The 22,549-nt window shown below is 40.1% G+C and overlaps 1 protein-coding gene and 1 long non-coding RNA gene across 8 annotated transcripts; one reads left to right on the top strand and one right to left on the bottom strand.

The window, feature by feature from the left end:
* Positions 1-1,393: 1,393 nt before the first annotated feature.
* Positions 1,394-12,152, top strand: LOC124421573. 3 transcript variants are annotated; one of them, XR_006941695.1, is made up of 3 exons: positions 1,394-6,554; positions 6,627-6,767; positions 11,003-12,152. It is a non-coding gene; the product is annotated as an uncharacterized LOC124421573 (long non-coding RNA). The 3 variants fall into 3 exon arrangements; XR_006941696.1 differs by lacking the exon at positions 6,627-6,767 and having other exon boundaries at positions 1,394-6,573; XR_006941697.1 differs by lacking the exon at positions 6,627-6,767.
* On the bottom strand, positions 10,132-22,535 carry LOC124421569 (angiogenic factor with G patch and FHA domains 1). Of its 5 annotated transcripts, none has more exons than XM_046956905.1 (10): positions 22,403-22,535; positions 22,093-22,291; positions 21,787-22,020; positions 21,544-21,708; positions 21,133-21,310; positions 20,837-20,997; positions 20,302-20,744; positions 20,132-20,231; positions 13,821-13,947; positions 10,132-10,399 (listed from the first exon to the last, which is right to left on the bottom strand). In XM_046956905.1, exons 2-10 carry the CDS (start codon positions 22,273-22,275, stop codon positions 10,188-10,190), a joined length of 1,803 nt encoding a protein of 600 aa, XP_046812861.1. In that variant the 5' UTR covers positions 22,276-22,291; positions 22,403-22,535; the 3' UTR covers positions 10,132-10,187. The 5 variants fall into 5 exon arrangements, with proteins under 5 accessions (XP_046812861.1, XP_046812863.1, XP_046812862.1 ...); XM_046956907.1 differs by having other exon boundaries at positions 21,178-21,310; positions 22,403-22,534; XM_046956906.1 differs by having other exon boundaries at positions 22,475-22,492.
* Between the last annotated feature and the right edge of the window lie 14 nt (positions 22,536-22,549).

Raw genomic sequence — 22,549 nt, forward strand, 5'->3', positions numbered from 1 at the left:
ATTGTCAGTTGTTGATTTAAAATAATCGATGGATCGATCGATCGAATGATTACACTTGGATTCGTCGTTTCCACATAGCTCACGTGTTTCTAGCAACGCCGATTGCCTACTAATACGAGAAAAAAGGTATCATCCTTAGATAAGATCCGGATAAAGAGGGAAAATACATAAAAAAGAGAAACGAAGACGCGTCGCGGCAAGTACGTCGAATAATTACGATTACTATCTGAGTGAGTAGTCCAGTCGTGCGAGTTCGAGTAGCGTGAGAAAACAACTGCTGCTTGGATAGAAGGATAAAATTTACGAACTGGTTTTATGCTTCGTAGTTAATCGTGCGTACGTAAATAAATACATACGTATTCATCAGTCGATCAAAGATGTAGAAGAAACAAAAAAAACGGGATAGGAGATAGATATATAGTCTTAGGAAAAAGTCTTAAGAAAAAGTAAACTGGACCGATCACACACAGCTTTTTCGTCTTCTCAATCTTATCTGTTTGGTTTGCATTCTTTGTAATTCGCGTGAGTTCTCTTTCTCTTTCTCTCCCTCTCTCCCTTTCTCTCTCTCTCTCTCTCTCTCTCTCTCTCTCTCTCTTTCTTTCTTTCTCTTTTTTTATCTCTTGGTGTTCGAAAGAGTAAGCTATTCACGTCCATCCATTCGCGCAAGGAGCGCGATACGCGACCGAGCAAGGCAGGACTTTGGGATATTTGATTAGCCGGATAGAGAGAGGGAGAACCTTTCAGCCGAATCACGTAGTAGGTACATACATCTATCCATCCATAGATAAATATGTACATGCATACTACGTAACACATACGTACGAGGCTACTCTTCAAACGTCTGTTACACGGCGCTAGAAGGACGAAGAAGAGGAGGAGAGAAACGTACAGATACACACGTGTGCAAACGTAGAGAAAGCGAAAGACAGAGAGAGAGAGAGAGAGAGAGAAAGAGAGAGAAAGAGAGAGAGAGAGAGAGAGATAGAGAGAGAGACGTATGTATGTAGACGCTCGGAAAGCAGTGAACGTACGCGCGAGCGCGCGAGCACGTAAGCCAGTGCGTCCACGTAGGCCCGTCTAGACGGCCGTCAGACGTATTATTGGGTTCGCGTAACTCTGCGCTACATTGCTATCGCGTTACGCGCACGTACGCGCGCGCACACGCGCCTCCTGGCGAGGGTGTCGCTTCGTTCTTTCTCTCTTCTCTCTCTCTCTCTCTCTCTCTCTCTCTCATTCTATATATATGTATATATATTTGTATATATATATATATATATATATATATATATATATATGAGCGCGTGTTTGCACACGTTACTCGTCAGCGTATATAGACTGAACTACAGCGAGTTTAACTGACATAACCGTCGCTAATTACCGGCTGGCCCGGACCGTATGGCTAGATGTGTCCGCTCGATGCGTTCGTCCACGTTCGTATCTACGTACGCATGTGTATGTGTCTTCATAAATACGTGCGTGGGTTGGAGCGCTAACGACAAGATTAGGATGCAGACGCAGACGCGCTCGTTTGTCCTTCTATCTCTCTCTCTCTCTCTCTATCTCTCTCTCTCTCTCTCTATCTCTCTCTCTCTCTCTCTCTCTCTGTATATCTATCTACTGTTTGTCTGTCTATCTATCTATCTCTCTCCCTCTCTTTTTCTATTTCTTTTACTCTCACTCTTTCCGAATTAAAAGGAAGATAAAATGACGACTATTGGTGAGAGAACTAGATCGGCAATTCGCGAGATCCTTTGGCAAAGGATAACTCGTAACCATCGACGAGGACATTCGCACGGAGAGGCGGCCATGCGGTCCGTAATTATCCTCTCCTCCAATTTGCAAACTTATATGTAATTCAAATCGGTGCATGGCCGCCGGCTAATGCAATAATAATGACTTCGTGGAAATTACTGCGCGCGCGCAGACTGTCGTATATATAATCCTTGCGAAATACGTGACACGAACGCCCTAGGAAATTCTCTTTCAACGTAACCCACCACCTGCAAATCCTTTTCGATTGCTCCTATCGAACCAATCGGGGATTTAATATTAGTTATTTGTTCCCCAAAAAAAAAGCAACTTGTTCAATCCTCATAACGTCTTTGTCGGTATGATTAGAAAACATTCAGAGGATCTCTCATATAAAAACCGGTAATCGGTACTCTCTTCTCTTCAGCCACCTACGCGATATTTTCGTCTCTGAGAAAGAAAGAGATGGAAAAAAAAAGAAAAAGAGAGAGATAGAGAAAGAGAGAGATAGAGAGAGAGAAGAGTCAAGCTCATCGTCCAAGCTCGCGTCTCCTTTCATTTCTTCCTGGAACTTATCTCATTCAACCGGCACAAACCTATTTATAGTCACGCTTGAGGAGATGATAGAGCAGTCGACTGAATGAAAGCGTTACCTACTCCCGAATGTCGTTTTTACGATGAGCAAGGAACGTCGCATTTCACATGACATTTGCCTCGAGAGATTTGCTAAATTCTCCCTTTTTTCTTCTCGGTATTATTTTGGTTCGGAAACCATTGGACGATTCTTAAGAGCCTTTTTTCTCCTCCAGTTCTAATCGACAGATTCGTCATCGAAGATTAATTTTAATCGCGACGGGTTATCCCTGGCATTACTCAGAGTCCACAGCGTGAACGTGGCAGAATTCCAGTTCTTCCTTTTCTTCCGTTCCCTTCATCTTCTCTTTCCTCCTTTTTCATTCGCATTTTCGTTCGATCTTTTTGCTCGACACTTTAATTGATACTTTAACTGCTTCTCTCCTCCTTACTCGCTTCGCTCTTTTTCTATCTTTCCGAGAAAGAAGAGCGATGAAGGTGAGTGATACTCCTCGTCATTCCTTTCTGGCAAACGACTTTATAATTGGTCCATTATTATCTTCCTCGTATATTTTATACGTTGATGAATATCAACGTTAAGCCATTGTATCTATCTTGGCACGATCGGCTCTTTGGTAATTATGATGCAACGAGATCGAAATGATCGACGAGCGACTATAGCACTTTCGAACTTTACTCTTTCAAACGGGTAATTACGTTGTTCTCTTTCCGAATTTATGTTTCCCGGAGTTGTGTAAAAATCATGCGTTTGAAATCGATATGACGTTGTTTTCAAATCAAGTGGACACTTACGTACTTACAGAGGCCCCCATGACTTTCCTGGAAACAAAATTTCCAAGCAGCATTCCTTTCAAACGCGAGCTAGTTTACTCGCATATCTTATTATCTCAAACGAGTTCGTGATTGCTGATAGTGAAATTGTTATGGATTAACGGAAAGGGTAGATTTGTCGTTTGAATTACATCTGTCTCATGTTTACGAAGTAATTATTCGTAGAGAAATAATATTCTAAGTAAAAGTTGACAAGGTCTTAAACGTTCTACGTAACGTTAAGATTTCCTTTCAAGTCGTGTATGTCACCCGATACCTTTGATGATTGAGAGTAATGCGTTGTTCGCTATCTCGCATCGTTCTTTTATTGTCAATCGTGTCATGGATATTCGATGTTTTGTCTTGCGATAGACACAACTAACTGATATTACAGTTGGTATACTCTGGATTATGATAGGCATCGATCGCGTTCGCATTCTAATGATCGTTAACACCGAGATAGGATAACCAACTAACCACTTCGAAATCTACTTAGACTCAGACAATTCACGTTTATTGAAACTTCGTCTATTGATCCTTCGAATTCCAATCTTTCGACCTAGATCATTTCTCGGATTCGTTTACATAAAAAAATAAAATGTTTTAACGGTAAGAAAGCATCGATAAAAATGATAACGGACTCGCGAACTGGAATTTAATAACGGAGCCGATCTAAATCAGTACGTTGAATGGTCTTCGATGTAATACTAAACTCGTGAATTCCAATCAAATAGTGTTAGTTGGAATGATTGAGGAATAAAACTTTACTCGATATTATTTGTTAAATTCTTCGATCGATTCTTAAACGTAATCCGAACATACGATTAACAGATTACCTCTCTGTAAAGAATCGAAGACACGCCCGAGTCGACCTATCAACTCTATTTGTCGTTTTATTTTCACGTAGCCAAGAACGCACACGTGTCGTTTAGTGATTGCTATTAAAATTGAAGCAAACCTTTAAGAAAGAGAGAGAGAAAGAGAGAGAGAGAGAGAGAGAGGGAGAGAGAAAGAGAGAGAAAGAGATTCGGTCGCGAGACAAAATACGCACGCTTACGCGCTAGTTCGTCGTACAAAACAGGAAGAACCACTTGTCATAGATTAGGCGTGCTCTCCTGTCCGTAGAGAACACACACGTGTGCCCTATGGGACACACGTTCGCCTACACGTACTCCGTCGAAACATTCGATTTAACTATCGTCTAACCTACTTTCGAGCATGTTGTTGTTCTTCTTCATCTTCTAATCAAGTACACGCGGTACTTTCTCATGGCTTGCATACGGTACGAATCAAAAAGAGCTGTGCGATACATGCATATTAATATCACGTACGATCGATAAAGGAGTTTAATACGCGTACTACTCCTTCTGGTGAACGAGCATGTTCTACGTACATCATTACGGGCTTGTATCTCTTACGTGCGTACCTTCTCTATAGAGTCTTAACTACCTACTAAAATGATTATCGTAAGAATTCTCACGGAAATAAAATCTTATCGGTTCTTTATACTATAGTCTTTATTTTTCGAATGATAATAAGAAATCTTGTAAACGTAATCGAAGAGTCGATCGATCGAAAGTTAACGCGACGGATGCTCGTTCTCGCATACGTTCGACAAGCACTTGTTTTTGTAACGTTAATTAGAGCTCCGTTTTACGCGTGCTCGCCCGATGTAATAGGGACACACATAGAAACTCACACGCTCACGAAGGCAGACTCGCAAAGAGACATGCTCGAGTAAAAGGCTGGCACGTATCCTGCGCTCTATCTCTACCTCCGTCGTGCTACGTTGCTACTTCATGCGTGCGTCCGCATTCCTAGCCTTCAATTACGTACGGCCGTAGTTATGTATGTACCTTCGATACGTGCGTGTACTCTTGTCTATTAGAGAACGTCGGCCACGAGATTATTATTCAACCAGAAGTACCGCGACAGCGTGCGCTCGCCCAGTCCGTTGCTGCTGCTGCTGCCGTAGCTGCGCCTTTGTTGCTTCTCTCCCTCTTCATTTCTATCTCTCTTCTCTTTGCCTCTCTTTCTCTCTGTGTTCTCAACTACGCGGCCTAATGTCCCATTCTATGTGCCTGCCTTAAAAGAGAGAGAAAGAGAGAGATCCCTGCCTCTTTATCTGCTTTCCACGCTCCAAGACGCTGGAAATCAAGTCTTCTCTAAGAATCGATTTCAAACCCTCTTCGATGTTCTTCTCCGCTCCATTTCTGCCGATTTGCTGGTTCGTTCCTGAATAACGAGATCCTTCCGTAACGTCGTTATCCTTGCGTTACGGCAAACTGTGGCAAAATGATCGGTTCGTTCCTTTTCTCTCGTTCATTCGTCCATTCGTTTATTCATCTTCGAAGGTTTCTCTCTCTTTCTCTCTCTCTCACTCTTTTTTCTCTCTCTTTTAGATCGAAAGGAAGAAAGAAACTTCTATCCAAGATATGTTACCGTAAGACCTTAAGATACGACGTGGCAAAAGGATTTTTTCACCGGATCGATCGACCGATCGGCTTTTAAATTATACACGAGGAGAATATCGTCGATACATAGACGTGTACTCGAGCGAGACGCGACGTGCAGTAGCGATCAATGAATTTGACCCGCGGCGGAATAGATTTATCGTGACGTAACGATCGTTTTACATTGCCTCGTACGATTAATCGATCGAATAAAATGCATTTAGAAGCGCTGAAGCGCAACTCGAAAGCGGACGAGCTATCCTCTAGTCCGAGTTGCATCTGATCTATTCGCTTAACGAAATTACGATTTCCATTATATATACATATATATATATATATGCGTGCGTGCGTGCGTGTGTGTGTGTGTGTACACTATTTCGAATTATCATAGATTTTTCTCAATGGAATCGTAAAGAGACGCGTAAGGTATTCGTTCTGCCGCATCTGCCAGCACCGGCTTCTTCGCCGACTTCGTTTCCACGCACGGAAACACATAATTGAAAGGCGAGGAGAGCCTCGTAAATAACTGCGCTAATTATTTCTAGCCCCGCCAATTTCCTGCCTCCTCCTTGCACTCCCTCGTTCTTCCCCCTTCCCCTTTCCTTCCTTTCTCCCTCCTTCTCCTCTTCCTCCTCCACCTCTTCTTCCTTCCCTTCCTACAGTTCTTCCTTTCTATTTCTCTCTCTCTCTCTCTCTCTCTCTCTCTCTCTCTCTCTCTCTCTCTTATTCTGAACACTGTTTCCTTCCAACCTGACTTTCCTCGTTTACCCAAGAAATTTACGCCAGTAAGACGAACTCTACATCAACGTATTTATTATTTTTACTTAAGAAAAAATAAAAAAAAAATAAAAATAAGAAATAAAAGAAAGAGAGAGAGAGAGAGAGAAAGAGAAAATTGGAGGATTCTGACAATAAAATATTTGTGACTTGTTGCCGATTTCGGAGCGAGTAAGTAAGCAAGTATAAAGTAAGTACGTGAATACCCGTACTCGAGACCATTGTTTTTTGTTTCTTTCTCAGCTTTATTTTCGAGGTTAATGAAAGGACCTTGACTGATTTCACGAGCGTACGCGCACGCACGAGTATCGCAAAACTTCTCGAGGGGAGAACTCGCGAAAGAAAAGGGAAAAAAAATATAGAGGAAGACTGTGCGCAGAAAGAGTAAGAGTAAAAGAGAAGAGGAAAAGGAGGGGGGAGGAAGGGACGGGAGAACGAAGGAAGCAAAGAAAGATGGCGGTTGAGATTATGTGTGCTGTTGCCATGCAATTTGACTACCTGCCACGGACACGTGCGCACGGCTAACTTTACTCTCTTGCTCTCTCTCTTTTTCTTTTCTCCTTATTACCTTTTTCTTTTGCTTCTTCCTTGACATAAGATTGCCCTTCTTATTATTATTATTTTTCCGATCAAAGATACTAACGCTTCTGATAGTCGCGATTCTTAATCCGGTAGGCAGAGTCGACGCGATTAGTCCGGTTACCGTGGAAAAACGAGGGATGAGAGTGCTTCGTCGAAGAAGAGGGCTCTCATCCGCGGAGTCACTTATCGTCTTGTTCTCCCTCGCAAGGTACTCCGAACCTGAGGAGGACTCGGTGCACCTTGTCGAGTGCTCACTACTATCGTCTTTCTTCTATTCCCGCGCATCCGGGAAAAGAAAGAAGGGTGAGAGAGGTCGAAGGCTGTTTACATAGAAATTCCTAGCGTGAAATCTTGTCGAATAGCAGAAAAGAGAAAAGAAGAGAAGAGAGGAGAAAAGAAGAGGAGGTTAGGTAAGGGAAGGGAAGGGAAGAAAAGAGAAGGCAGCGGTACCTGACTCTAGCTCTCCACCTTCGGGACCCCGTGCTGGCGTGGTGCCATTTTTATAAGGCCCATAAAGGCCATGAACGACCGTCGAAAATAGTTTTGGATGGCCGAGCGAGAGCTGGTAGACGCTATTAACTGTTCTCCAGGTACCCAGTGGTATAAAATTGACTTTTTATCGTGACTCGCGCGCTTGAAAGACCGAGAGAAATAGGAAGGGAGAAAACAGGAGGAAAGAGAGAGAGAGAGAGAGAGAGAGAGGGAGAGAGAGAGAAAGAGAGAAAAGAAACGACTGGAAATTAGTCAGCGACGTTTTCGAAGATTCCTGAACGTCGCCGCCACCGTCGACCGCGCGCGTGTTCTTTTGTTCTCCTTTTGCGGACCCAAATACCGTTTTACCGTGGGCATACCGGTGCATTCGAGGCATCGTTCCTTCTCTTTCCTTCCTTCCTTCCTTCCTTTCTTCCTTCCTTCCTACCACTTATATTCTCTCTTACGATTCTCGTACGTTCTCTGGACGATTCCCCTTTCCTCTTTACCTTTATACTCACTCCCCTTGCGACTTCCTTCGACTGCTCTTCGTCGTCGTCGTCGTCGTCCTCTTCGTCCTCGTTGTCCTCGTTGTCCTCATCGTCCTCGTTGTCCTCTTCCTCCTCCTTCTCTTTTACCATCTTTTCTCCGTTTTCGTGACTCCACCGCAAAATCGGCAGAATTCCTTAATCCTAGAATATGTATATCCGAATCGCACAAATATATCTCATTAAGCAACGCGATATACTTATTGTCTTCGATGAATTCTCTCGAAAGTTTATTACATTAGATCGTATTCCTTAAAAAAAAAGTAACAGATAAAAAAGAAAAGAAAAAAAAAAGAAATATCAAAATAATCCCAACCTTTTCGCGTTAACAATAACACTTGCCAAATTAACATTATGGCAAGCGTTTCGAAAAATTTACTTCAATAAATCGTTCCGTTAAATCAGTTATCGTTATCACAGCATCATAAGTTCCATCGTCGTCGATGGTTTAGCTCATGTACGGCTTGAGGATCTTCGTCTCGAGGACGTTTCATTAATAGATGTATAATATCGTAGCATATGCGCGGTTATTATCGCAGATTTGTGCACCATTGTGCCTCGTAAATTCTCTCGCAATTTCCTTCGGAGAGGCTGACTTTGTGACGAATGAAAAGGGAAGGAAGAGAAGAAAAAGAAGAAGGAGAGATGGCTCGAATAAGAGCCCGAATAATGCATCCGCTAAGTAAATCCATAGAATGATGCACTATTTGCGGTAACTTAGGCCTCCTACGCATTGCTGCCCTCGAAAGCACGGATCCAAAACGACAGTGACGATAATGATGATAATGACGATGACCGGCCAAAAACAAACCAATCGGCCGACCGACCGCAATCGACCGCTTGGTCATCTTTTATTTTCTTTTTCATTTCTTCCGTAGAGTCGCGTACTTCTCTTCTCCTACCTTTTTTTCTGAAGTTATGTTATATTCCATTGTACGTACAAGCTATTGTTATTATGATTTGTATGACGGTTAACTCGTTAGCTGTCCTAGTCTTCCACGATAAGCCTTTGAGCAGCGATTCAAGATGCTTTCGTAGTACCGCAGAATGTTCCACTCGAATTAAAGTTGCAGTACTCTATTTGTCGACGCAGTACTTATATAAGCGAACAAAAATAGTAGGTTCGTTCAATTTTAGTCGAACAGATTCGATTTGTTCGATAGGGTTCGTTTCATAATTAACGATAAAAAAAGGAAACAAAGAAAGACCGGTATCTCTTCTTCTTCTTTTTCTTCTTCTTCGAGAAGATGGCTAATTAAAAAATAAACAAAAACGCAAATGCATTAACAAAGTGACCGAGTTCGACGATTAAAGCGTCCAATCCGTTTCGTCGAGGCTGTCAACGCGCCGCTTCCTGCCATTTGTCAACCAACTTTATGGGTTTTATATGCACAGTCAAGTACGGCTACGAGCGTTCGCGCGAGAAAACGGTATTCGCGCGTCGCTGCGTTCATTAATTTTCGCGGACGAGGCCCGGTAGCCACATGACTCCAGTAAGTTCATTAAAAACGGTATGCGTTGCCTCTACTCCGAGACTTATTGCGTTAACACTTATAACAAATAATACTTAGAATAAATAAAGGATTAGGTTCACATTTATATTCAACTAAACAAAATTTTTTTTTCATCCAAACATTTCCAATATATTTCTAAAAATCAGACGAGAGGAAAAAAGTAAACTTTTCCCAATGGCATGAAACAGATTTTGATGGAGCTGATGATTTTCTGACGGTGTCGGTAAAGTAACGATCCCCGTGATGCTTCGAATTTATTATGAAGACAGCGTTGATGTGCCAAAGGAGTTAAGGGCTTGGCCTAAACTTACGGCTTACTCCGACTCTCTCTTTCTCTCTGCTTCTCTCTGTTTCTCTCTGCTTCTCTCTCTCTCTCCCTCTCTCTCTCTCCATCTATCTATCTATCTATCTATCTCTTTCTTACTTACTCCCTTGCGAGGTCTTTGCACCGCCAAGTTTGCTTTATAAATATCATCGGAGAACGAGTGGGCTTGCTAGAGAAGCTGCGTCGTTATGGATCCAGAAGCGATCTTCTCCTTCTTCTTCTTCTTGTTCTTCTTCTTCTTCTTCTTCTTCTTCTTCTTCTTCTTCCTTTTTGACAAACTTGAAAAGATCTTCGATAAAGTACGAAGATTCAAAATTGCCTTGTCATTTATTTATATTTATTATTAGAATCAACAATATCTTCATTAGAATCTCGTTAACGAAAATATAATGAAAATCGTTGAAATGCGATTGGAACGTTTTCTCCTAGCGATTATTCCGTAATTTGATTGTAACGTTGTTGAGTCTTTCGCCATCTTGCCTGCTTTTTCTCGGTGTTCGAATCCAATTCGATCGTAGGAAAGTCCGTTTCGACCGCACCAAAGCCGCTTTTGTTTGGATTGTTTGATATAGCTATCTGGAAAAGAAAAACAAGGAGAAGAAGATTGTAATTAAAAAAAAAGAAAAGAAAAAAGGGGAAAAAAGATAAATTGGTAGACAAAAGAATGACGATAAAGTCGAAAATCCGAGTCGAAGCGAAAGAGAAAAGGAGGATTGGTAAAGAGCAATGGGGGTAATCTCGTTGGGGAGGATGTTGGAAGGCGCTAATACGTGCCGACTGTAAAATAGAATGAAGCTCGGCCCGAGATATCTATGCAAATCCTTTCCTACTTGGACGAGACGTGCTTCGTCGGTCTTGATAAACTGTCTGGCCAAGGCTGCACGATCAAAGTATTCGTCCGGCTGCATTTTCGGCCATCTGTCGCGACCGAATGCAAATCGTATCCAACCTTCCGCGAATTTGACTCGGTAAATTTTTAGTATCGCTACTTTCCTCGAATCTCATCCTCGCACAGGTTTCGTCCTTAATCTTACCTATTCGAGACCCGACCGAGACTCGAAACGATGAAGCGCTTTATCGGCACGACGAAGAGTTACGAGCTTGAAGTTTTAAATAGATTTCCCGCCTCCGGCGGGATTTATGCTAATTCGAATTAGACAATGGTTCTTTTATTTTCAGACAGTCACGCTTCCGCGGATCATCCTTCGAGCCAGGACGAATCTTATATCTCAAAGTTTGAAGAATTCAACTTTGGAAGAATCGGGTCTTTTAAAAATCATAGATTAAAAGAGAGAAAGAGAGAAAGAGAGAGAGAGAGAGAGAGAGAAAGGTTCGTATCTCTTTCGGCAAGGATTCTTATCGTCGAGAGGGAACCGCTTCCAGATTTTAACCAGCTCTACGGTGGAACCCGGGTACATTTTCTCTTCAGCCAGTATTTGGGCCAAGTGTTCTCCCTCGTCTGGGCTGTAAATGAGGCCCTATTCCACCGGCGCCGTCACTTGACTTACTTGGCTAAAAGGAAAGAGAAAAAGAAACGCCTAGTAGAGAAGAGCGCATCGTGGAAAATGAGAGAAATTATGGGTGGTACGCCTGCTCCTCCTCCATCTCTAGCAGCAGCCACCAAAAAAAGCTCAGTCGAGAAAGATTTCAAGTACGTCGAGCACGTCACTCGTACAATGCCCTAGGATTAGAATTTTCTAACCGAGTAACTCGTTATTTCGTTGGTAAATGTAGCAGCTTTTTTCATTCCTCGGTCAATCCTTTAAACGTCGTCGAAAAGTGAGATACCCCAAAGACCAAAACTTTGCTATTTCGTCCGCAAACTCGTTCGCATCTCGGTAAGTAATTGTATGAATAGTTAATTAAAAATGTTAGCTTCGTTAGATTAAGATAAAGATTCGGGGAATGGTAGAGAGTGATTTAAAAAAAATTTCATTTCGGAGAACGAGGTACCCTGCCAGTTTTAAGCCGACAAAAACTCTCTCAACCGTATTTGGGACAAGTACTGTACCCGTCTGGCTTGAAAATGAGGCCCTGTCTACTACTGCCGCCATCACTTGACTTACTTGGATAAAAGAGAAAAAAGGGACGGAAATAGCAAAACGGAGGTAGGCGAAATGGAAAAGAAGGGAAGTGGAAAGGAACGACGGCGAATGAACTCGTCGCTTTGATCGAGAATACGAGGGAGTTGAAAGAAGAAGTTAACTGCGACTGTTCTCAAGAAAATCGTCATTGCAAAAAATTAACGCATCCAATTTATTCGTCCAACCGTGTTCGAGAGAACGAGAATTTAGCGAAAGAGGGGAGAGAAAGAGAGAGAGAGAGAGAAAACGGCCAATGCGGAAAACCACTTGTTCCTTGGCAGATAGCTTCGTGTCAAGGAACGGCATAGAGCAGACCGACGTCGACACTGAAGCCAAAACCGCCAACGACAACTCGACGACGATGATACATCCATCTGGATCGTCTAGACCACTTATATGCTATAACATATCATTGTCGCGGCCGCTCGTTATAATCTATGCCGTGACACAGTCGGCGCTCGGTCGAATCACGATGAGAAAACGGACCAGACTCGTTCTATTTGAGACGAGACGAGTTTCCTGCGAAAACATAATCCATATTTCGAATAGAATTACGTTGAAACTTTAATCTACTCTTCGCTCGTCTAAAAAGCTGACGAAGGAGATTAAAATATAGGAGACTAAAATTTTCCGTCTCGGTGAAGGTATAACGCTAACGAGATATATCCTAGCTTATATATTTATACGGATCGACCGAGAATAAGAGAGTTTGCCGATTTTATATAATAAAAATGTACATATGATATATCTCTCTCTTAAACAAACGACTTGATCCATCGTGAGAGACAATAATGTTTTCTTTTGGAACGAAAGAATACCGAGAACGTCTGGGTTACGTCAATCGATCGATAATGCAAGAATTGGAAGAGAACGACTAGGTAGAATATCAAGAGAGGAGGATAGAAAGAGACGACGAAACCGTCATCGTTTCAAACTTTCATACGAAACGGCGACCGATGTTAACCGTCTGGGAGCGAAACTATTCTCGTTCCTTCCAGGTGTCGCGACCCAGATCTCTACGATCTTACCGCAAAATAAGTTTTATCCGAGTAAGCTTTGAAAGTTCCATCTTCTAGGAAAATAGGCAAATAGGGCAAAACGTTTCGATGGGAAACAATACATCGTGACGATTACCGATTAACGCCCGCCAACCGGCAGTCGCCAGCTACGAACATGTCGCGACGTCTACACACTCGACATCTACTTTACTATCATCGTTTAACTTTGGACGAGCACTCTTGATGCGTGCGCGTATTCGAATGCGTACGCTCGTCATTCGTCGCCTCCGTCAATTCATCGCTCTATCTATTTATCATGTCGACCTTGATGAAGTTCTTCCTTCCTTTTTATACTTTCTTTAAATGTTAAAAACTTAACGTCGAACATTTGTCGAATTTTTTACAAAACTTGTCGAGAAAAAGAGGGAGAAAAAAGATCAGATGTCTCTTTTTAATTAAAGTTTGCTATTCGGAAATATAGAAAATATCTAAAACCGAAAAGAACACGAACGCAAAAGTGTGGTCGGTCATCTTTGATGCAGGACGTGCGGAAAAGGAAATTCCTGGATCGAGAAAGCAGACTCTCCCATTCTCTCTCTCTCTCTCTCTCTCTCTCTCTCTTTCTCTCTCGCTCAGTTTCATTTGTTCTCCGATAGACATTGGGACTTGGACAGACAAAACGGTGCCGGCAGACGTACAATAACATATTGGGAATTCGTAGGTTCTTCTTCCGGAGGAAGAAGAAGAGGAGGAGGAGGAGAAGGAGCAGGAGGACGGTGGTAGTGTGCCAGACGGTCTGTGCCAGTTCGAAAGTTTGTCCCGGTTTGCCCGTCTGGCATTACCGGAGATGGGGGTGCAGGAGGTGGTAGTACGTGAACACCGCTACTGCGGTCGTAGTAGTCGTTGTCGTCGCACCTTGACAGGTTGAATGTGGGCTTCCATGTGCGGAGACAGCATATTGGGTTCGAAACTTTGCTCGTTTACAACGCCGCCGGTGTGTCCGCCGTCGCCTCCGGTCGCTACCAAGAGCCGTCGTAGCTTTCTGAAATAAACGTCACAGACTTCTCTTTGCTTCTACTCTGTCTCTCTCTCTCTGTTTCTCTCGGTATTTCCAACGGCAACTCCAATTCTACGTTCTGTTTTTATCCCTTACGTCGTGTCTCACCTCTTCAGGACAGGCTTTCACCCTATGAATTCACCCAAAAAGTTCGATTCTCTGAACGGAACCTCCCTGATGTTTTTCGAAACGAGGAAAAATAATAACAGTTATCTATCCATGTGAAAAAAATTCATTCTGTAGAGAATTGGAAAGTGGGAGGGAGATACGAAGAGAAGAGCCAAGGCAATAGACAAAGCTACTATCGAGAGATCCTCACGAGATTAACGCGAACGAAAGGCGAAACTGAAATCTATTTCGGAGAGAAGGAGAAAAGGGATCTTCTGCTCACTTAGTCTCTTATCGTCGTGTTTGCAGAGAATTAATTAGTGTTTAGCTGTCTATAGAGCGTAGAGTCCGTAGACTAAACTAGACATACACATAGGTAGAATGCGGCGAGATCGTCTGCGCGCAGACGAGGCTTTCCAAGAGAGAATAGACAGGGAACATGCGGCATGGAAGATCGAGTAAAGGGAGAGAGTACAAGGGAATACAGAGAGACAAAGACAGAGAAAGAGAGAGAGAGAGAGAGAGAGAGAGAGAATATATATGAGAGAGATGAAGATAGACAGGTACAGGAGGCATAGACGTATCGGAGACGTCAGGGGAGCGGTCCATATACTTCCTGAGGAGAGCACGCGTGTTACCACCATGTTCGTGCGATAATCCTGTGATGGATGTCCCTAGATGCTCGTCGGTGAAGCCTCGAGCGGCCTGCGCGCGCTAACGTCGATCCACTCGCGTCGCATTAATGTGTGTACGTTTGCGTGCGTGTTTACCCAGACGGAAGCCGTCTGGCGGTGATAGGCCAACCTAGATGACGTATTGTACTCGCCGTGTCTATTCGTTCGTTGCCGCTTCATCGGAATAGCTAAAACTCGAGAATCCGTGCGTCAGTCCGAGCGGAAACCTCTTGCGGCCGCGTCATAACGTATCATAGAGATCGAAGAGGATTCGGACGATACGAAAAATCCACGCAACGATAGAATGCTCTCTACTACAGGAAATCATCGAATTGACTTGACCGCATGATATTTCTCTCTCTCTCTCTCTCTCTCTCTCTCTCTCTCTCTCTCTCTCTCTCTCTCTCTCTCTCTCTCTCTCTCTCTCTCTCTCTCTCTCTCGTCATTTTTCGTCCTGTTACATCCTCTTTACTTGCCTTGTTAAGATTTACTTCTACGAGATTAAAACGAACTGAACTAAATAACTCAATTTTTGAAAAATCCTTTCATTATCAAAAAGTCGGACTTAAAACCTAATCTTCAGATTTTAAAGATTATCAACTTCATTCCTTTTGACCGTTATATTCTAAATTCTAGAATCCACATAAGTGGATAGTCAGGGATTCTAATGAGCCAATCAAAGAAATAAAAAATTCTCTTCCGGAAAAAGCGAAGAAGATAGGGTTAACGCATATTTTATTATCTATATATCGGCAGATGGTTTAATTAATTTGGCCTGTCTCGACGTACGTTCGACCACATTCGGTGCGTCATGTACTGCTGGCGCGTTGTAATTAATAGATCTCTCTCTCTCTCTCTCTCTCTCTCTCTCTCTCTCTCTCTCTCTCTCTCTCTCTCTCTCTCTCTCTCTCTCTCTCTCTCTCTCTCTCTCTCTCTCTCTCTCTCTCTTGTATTAACCTCACCACCCGTCCTATTCCCTCTCTCATTGTACATATTTGTGTGTCCGGGCGATTGTTCGCGCAACGTGCGCTATGCGGATCGTGTACGCACATCTCGTCTAGACCGATCGACCGGCTTGCTCCTACTCCTGGATCGTATATTCCTAGTTAGCTAACGTTATGTGTAGCCGATGGTACACGTACATGGCGGCGGACGAACATACGATCATACAAACATACGAACAGACGAACGAACGAACGAGCAGACGGACGGATGGACGGACAGATAGACGGACGTTAAACCGAGACGCGGTTATGCGTGCACGTGTGCACTTACCCTCTTGTGTGCATAACATTATGCGTTCGCGTTCTGTCTGACCACCTCTAACCACCAAACCTATGTATCACAACATCACCATTAATTTTCTTCCACCTCTTTGTCCCTACAATTGAAGGAATAAAGATACTTTTTTGTTTTCTCGACTTTTTATGCATTAATCTTGGTATTAAACGATAAGGAAGATTAAACACATTTTTACTGTGACGTTATTTATTGCTATTAGTATCTCTAAAAGGAAATAATCTATATGGAAAATTGATCCAGTGAAATCCGGTTATAATCAAGCTAATCTAACGAATTTACCCCTAACATGTTCTTTAATAAATGTTAATATGTTTGACATGTCTCTTTCTTTATTTCTCTGTTTTTCCGTTTCTCCCTCTCTCTCTCTCTCTCTCTTTCTTTTTCTCTCTCTCTCTCCCTCCCTTTGTCTTCGAAGAAAAAGATTGAAATAAGGATAACGAAAAGGAGAGAAATGACACGGTAATCTTGTATCCACGTTTAATCAGTGAATCGTCGTCTAGATGTTAGAGACGCTTGTGTTGGATTTATTTGTGACTGTGGATTCCCACCTGTTGCCTCCCGCACCCCTTTCAAATAGCTTGACTAGGACGATCTCTCTCTCTCTCTCTCTCTCTCTCTCTCTCTCTCTCTCTCTCTCTCTCTCTCTCTCTCTCACGGCATTACATAATATTGAGACAACCTTGCATTTCGTCGTACCACCCGCGGCAGGGCTTTCCAGGGATGCATAGTCTTTGACTTCCGTCGCGTCCTTCAAACCTTTCCTCTTTTCTGCCCTTCCGGGACTCTTCTCTTTTTCCTCTTCTCCCTTTTTCTTTCTTTCTTTCTTCCTTTCTTGCTCTCGCCAAAAAAAAGGGAAGAACAGTATCCAATGGAAGGTGAGAAGGACCGAAGAAGAAGGTAATGCTGGATATGCCAGCAACAGGTACGACCAAGAAATAAAGTCGCCTTGTCAAGATCAGACTTTTCTCCTCCTTCTCTATTCCTTCTTTTTTTTTCATTCTTACTAATCCTTACTCTTTTATTATCATTTTTCCTTTCACACATACACTTATCAAATCGTAACGTCATTAATTTCATTTCCATATGTTCGCAATAATTTCGCGATGTTTCCAAAGAACGAAACGTCCAAAGAAAAAAAGAAAGAAAAAAAATAACTTCTATTCATATTATATCTTCTATATTAAATTAAATAATTTCTAATGATTTTATTGAACGAGAAAAAAATTGAAAATATACGATTTCTAATCAGAAATGATCTTTTATATAAAGTTGAAAGAAGAAATCATTGTTGTTAAACGATTAGTTTCTACATATAAAAAAGAAACAATCTTTCAAAAGACAAAATCCTTCTTTTAAAACAAGGATTACCTATTCCAGAGATAGAGAAAAAATAAAAAAAAAACAAATTTTATGAAAGCACTAAGGAACGGATTCATTGTTTTCGTTGAAATACTTTAGATTATTTACAGCGTCATTAATCAAGCACCTCTTCTAAGACTCAAGCTGTAAAATGTCGAAGCAATATAGAAGTAGATGTAAATCGTAAAAAAGGGTGCTATCGAAGATAGAAACGATGCTTTCAACGTCCTATCGGATACTGCACGTGAATGTCCATAAAATGAAATTGTGTAGTGAACGAATGCAGTCTCAGAATCGACTATACTATTCGTTGCAAAGAATTCATTCTAATACAAATACGGTTTAGACAATAAAATATTTTTAAAGTATTTAATATTTTAAGAATATTTTTGATATTGTCTTTTAAAATTGTTCGATATTTAATATTTAATTATATATTCGTATATCCAAAATACTAGTCCATGTAATAATATATATACTAGTACATATAATAATAAATAAATAAATGAAATAAACTTTTTTTTTATTGAATTGTATCTATCATGTATTTTTTATTAAATTTAATATGAATTAAATTTAATAAAAAAGAACATGAATTTAGCTAATCCAATGACATTTAAAATAATCGAATAAACGATTAAAGAAGTTTTCGTATTCTAATAGAATTTCGTTTTCTTCATAGTAGCGTTCGCTAAGGTAAACTATAAAAAAATTTGTTGTTTGATCGAAGCACTCAAATAAATGAACCCGTCAAGGAGATATCGACGAAAGCGTTGCCCTTTTCCGTAAGGGCGATCTCTTCTCCCTTTTCAAGATTTTATACTTTATCACGTCCTCGCGGTTTACTAGCAATCGTTATTCCTCGGCTTTACAATGTTCGCTTTACGGTTTTCCCGTAGGAAAAACGAATCCTTTCCAAGGATATCTTCACCTCTGTCTGTTTCCAGAATTTCTTCCTACATTTTCCGTTTACGATGTAGGTCAGAATCGTGCGAAATGCACTTGCGAATTCGTTTTCATCGTTCACGATAAAGAAAGTATAGCTATTTACTTAAGAAAGAATGTAAAAACCGATGTAAAAGAAAATGGTTCTTCATCTAATTTGCAATTAAAAAGGAAAAAGAGAAGAAGAACATGAAAAAAAGAAAAAAAAAGTTACGATAAAATAAAAACTTATTCGACCGATTAAATTTCTATTCCTTTCTTCGTCGTTCCTACTTTATTCTTATTTGTTTCTTTTTTTTTTTCTTTTGTCATTCATTCTAAAGTACAACACACCTCGTCAAATTCTCGATGATCTCGCGAGTGAACGATGAAAAAGAAAAGAATGCGACGACGAGGCGACAAGCTAAAAATACATTCTCTCATTTATATGCCCGACCTACTGTGTTGTACATCTTCGATCGTCTTAAGGACCCGCCAAGTTTTACGAGCAAATAAGAGGACAAAAAAGGGGAGGAAAAAAGTAAAAGAGAGAGAGGGAGAGAAAGAGAGAAAGAGATAGAGAAAGAGAGATACAGATATAAAGAGAGAGACGACCGGTACTTCGAATAGTCGTCTCTCGCAATGGTAAAAGTTTTGGTACGTTGTTAAAAGAAAAAAGAAAAAAAACGGATCGGAGTAACCTTCACGATACGAAGAAAAAAAGAAACGAAGAAGAAGAACAACAAAATTAGGTTCGCGATCACGAAGTGTAAAAAAAAAAAAAGAGAGAGAAAGAGAGAGAGAGAGAGAGAGAGAGAGAGAGAGAGGGAGAGAGAGGGAGAGAGAGAGAGAGAGAAAAGAAATCCTTTAATCCACGTTTGTTCCATCGAGCAGCCAACTAAATTCTGGAGACGAAGAGCAAGCGAGCAAATGAGAGAGAAGGAGAGAGAGAGAGAGGGAGAGAAAAAGAGAGAGAGAGAAATTGTCGGGGTGCAATAGAGCATACGATGCGTCTAGACAAAATAATGATTTGGATTTCAATACATTTGCATTCATTTCCACAGAGTCCCTCTCAACACTGCCGTTCGTCCCTTCGATATCAGGCAGTCGCTTTCTCTTCCTCTCTCTCTCTCTCTCTCTCTCTCTCTCTCTCTCTCTCTCTCTCTCTCTCTCTCTCTCTCACTCTCTCTCACTCTCTATAAAGAGTGGTGTGTGTGTGGGATAATTCTCTTCCCTCTTCTACCCTCTCTTTCCTACACCTATTCTATACATTTCACAGGAGTTACGCTCGTTATCATACGAATGCTCTGCTCGTGCCGTCTGAACTCGTTTTGCTGCCTTCGTCATCATTGTCGTTGTCGTCGTCGACGTTGTAGTCGTCCTAGTCGGACGAAGAAGAAAAAGAGAGAGAAAGAGAGAGAACAAATATATAAACCAGATTGAATCTGATTTACAAAAATAAAGAGGGAATATGATCGAACGAGTTGATCTTTGTCTTGAAAAAACAAATCGTGTTTGAATTGTAGATGTTGCATCGTTAACTTTCTACGATTAACGAGCGAGCTTATTAAAGTTGTGTGTTTTTTATTTCCACTCACTGACCTATATTCTATCTATTGCGTTCCATAGAGATAAAAGTACAATTTTTTAGCATTCCGTATTAAATAAAAAAAGAATGTTGATAGTACCATTTATCTTTTCTATCTTTCGATTTACGCTTTTTTATTTTCTCTTACGCTTCATTCATATTATAAATCTCTCCATTTTATAAATAAATTTATTTAAAAAATAAAAGTACTCACCGGTTCGGTTCTACCATCACCATCCTTTCCTAAAGAACGACCTTCGCACCATCCCATTTTAGATAGTAATTTAAATCCTCGGTTATCTTTCGCTATCGATCTGTAAGATAAATATGCGAATAATGATTATATTAATTTATACTTTGATGTAACATTTAATCGTCACTTACGTGTCGATTGAACTTTGTTCTGTTTTGGCATGATGATTTGAAGAACCAACACACTGTCTACGAGCTTGTGCTCTATCCCGATAACCACTTGCTAATTGACTGGCGGAAGCAACGTTATCTTTTTCTACACCAAATTTTGTTTTTAACCTTCTCAATTCTTTTTTATGAAGATTTCTTTTCGAGAATACATTCTCTTCTGTGTTTACATTGTGTTGAACCAATCCTGGTTCACAATGACCGCAAGTTTCATTTCCGTTATGTACATGACATAACAATTTTGTACCGCCCACTTGAATGATCGAACCATGTATTATCTCGTACAATTCGGACTCTTGTTTAGCTACAGATAATCTTTTTCCATTTAAATATGTACCATTTCTTGAGCCTGAATCTACTATCCAATAAGAATTCGTTGTCTCGTTATAAAGAAATCGTGCGTGATGCTGAAATCGTTATCGTTCGTTAAATATTATATAATCGATAATCACTATCTGATATGACGTCAAAGATACATAAAATCTCGCTTATTACGTACCTTACTGACATTTATATCTGGTATTATAACAGAATGATCTCCTTCTTTACCCATTGAACCACCTGTGTATGCTACAAGGAAAAGTGAACCCACTTTTAACTTTGGAAGGTTTGTTTCTTTGACTATTATTCTCATACATGGTGGATATGTTTTTGCTATATCTGAAACAAAAATAAATTTGCATTTTTTTAATTATACTAAATATATATTAATAATTTTTGAGAACAAAATTAATATTATTTGTAACTAAGTAAATATATTTAGATATAATATGAAATCTGATAAAATAAAAATACAAAAATTAATCTTTGAACTTTGTTCCTCCTCATTCTCAGTCTCACTATTTATGGACGATTCTGGTGTAACGTTATAAGAGCTCTGTTCGCTATCACTGTCCGAGCATTCACCCTCTTCGGGCTCATCTTCTTTTAAGCTCTCTCCATCTTGTGCGAGTTTGCGTTTTTTCACCGTATCCTACAAAAGAGATATATGTGCATATTAAAAGCATAAGATAATTACCTAGGGCATGACGTCTGTATCTTTCAATTTTATATTTGTAAGTCCACATATTAACTCATTTATCTCATCCAAAACCTGAAATCAAATAAAAGTCAGATATATACAATAGGCTCTACCTTCTACATTTTTATAATTTTTAATGTTTTGTATTTTTATATCCCTATCGTTGTCCTTAAATTTTTTATTACCTTGTTTGCCTTTTCGCCATCTGATTTTTCTTCCTTTTTGGTTTCTTGGAAATGTGCAATATTGTTGACAACTGCGTGTGCATGGCTGTGGAACTTATATGTTTTACTGCCTTCGTCATAATAATAATACGTTCCATTGTTTCCATCATAATAAAGTCCTTGTTTCTATAAAACATATTTAATATTATATTGTTTTTAATGTAATTTATAATTAATAACTTTATATAAAAAATAATAACTTACAGCGTCATAATAATATCCTGTATTATAATCATAATATAATCCTGATGTTTCCTCATATACGAAACCAGTTTGTAATAATGCAGATTCTGATACTTGCTTTACTTGTTCGATTAAACTATTTGATTTTTTATTGTTACTTAGATCCCAATTTTGTGTTAAATATTTGTTTTCATATTCTAAAGGATCTGTCTGAGTACCATATTCTACGAAACTTTTATTCCTCATTTGATTTTTCTATAAAAATAATATCGATAGAAGAAAACTAATTGAAGAGATTAGTTTTAGATATAATTGTATTATGAATACCTGTTCTTGTAATTTATTACGTAATTTTTTTATCTTTTTACTCTGCCACTTAATATGCTCACGCATTTTACGTATCAGTTGTAATACATGAGGTAAAGATTGCAATTCTTCATCTAGATCTTCTCCAAAATCTGATTTAACTTCTCCTTCATCACTTTCACTTTGTGTACAATGCTCTGTCATTTTTTTGTTTTATTCACTGAAATAAGAAACAGATATATAAACAAAGTTTTGTAGAATTATAATTACACGAATATATAAATAATATTTATTTCGTAATAGAAGAAATATTAAGAAAATTTACACAAACCCGTATAAAATCAAATGGAATTATTACAATAAATTTTTTCAGAATCAAACGCAATTAAATCATTTATTTAACCTGGTTAATAAGGAATCTGAACAAATCTTAAAGGCAAATACGCAGTGACATCTGGAAACAGCTTTGTTAACACCT

Source organism: Vespa crabro, chromosome 2 (genome assembly GCF_910589235.1).
Source record: "Vespa crabro chromosome 2, iyVesCrab1.2, whole genome shotgun sequence".
Classification (NCBI taxonomy): Eukaryota; Metazoa; Arthropoda; class Insecta; order Hymenoptera; family Vespidae; genus Vespa; species Vespa crabro.

Coding starts and splice junctions, on each gene's coding strand:
- LOC124421569 (XM_046956905.1), bottom strand. CDS start 22,275: ATGACAGAGCATTGTACACAAAGTGAAAGTGATGAAGGAGAAGTTAAA. Junction 21,709..21,786: donor CAGGATATTATTATGACGCT/GTAAGTTATTAT, acceptor TATGTTTTATAG/AAACAAGGACTTTATTATGA. Junction 20,998..21,132: donor AAGTTCAAAGATTAATTTTT/GTATTTTTATTT, acceptor TTTTTGTTTCAG/ATATAGCAAAAACATATCCA.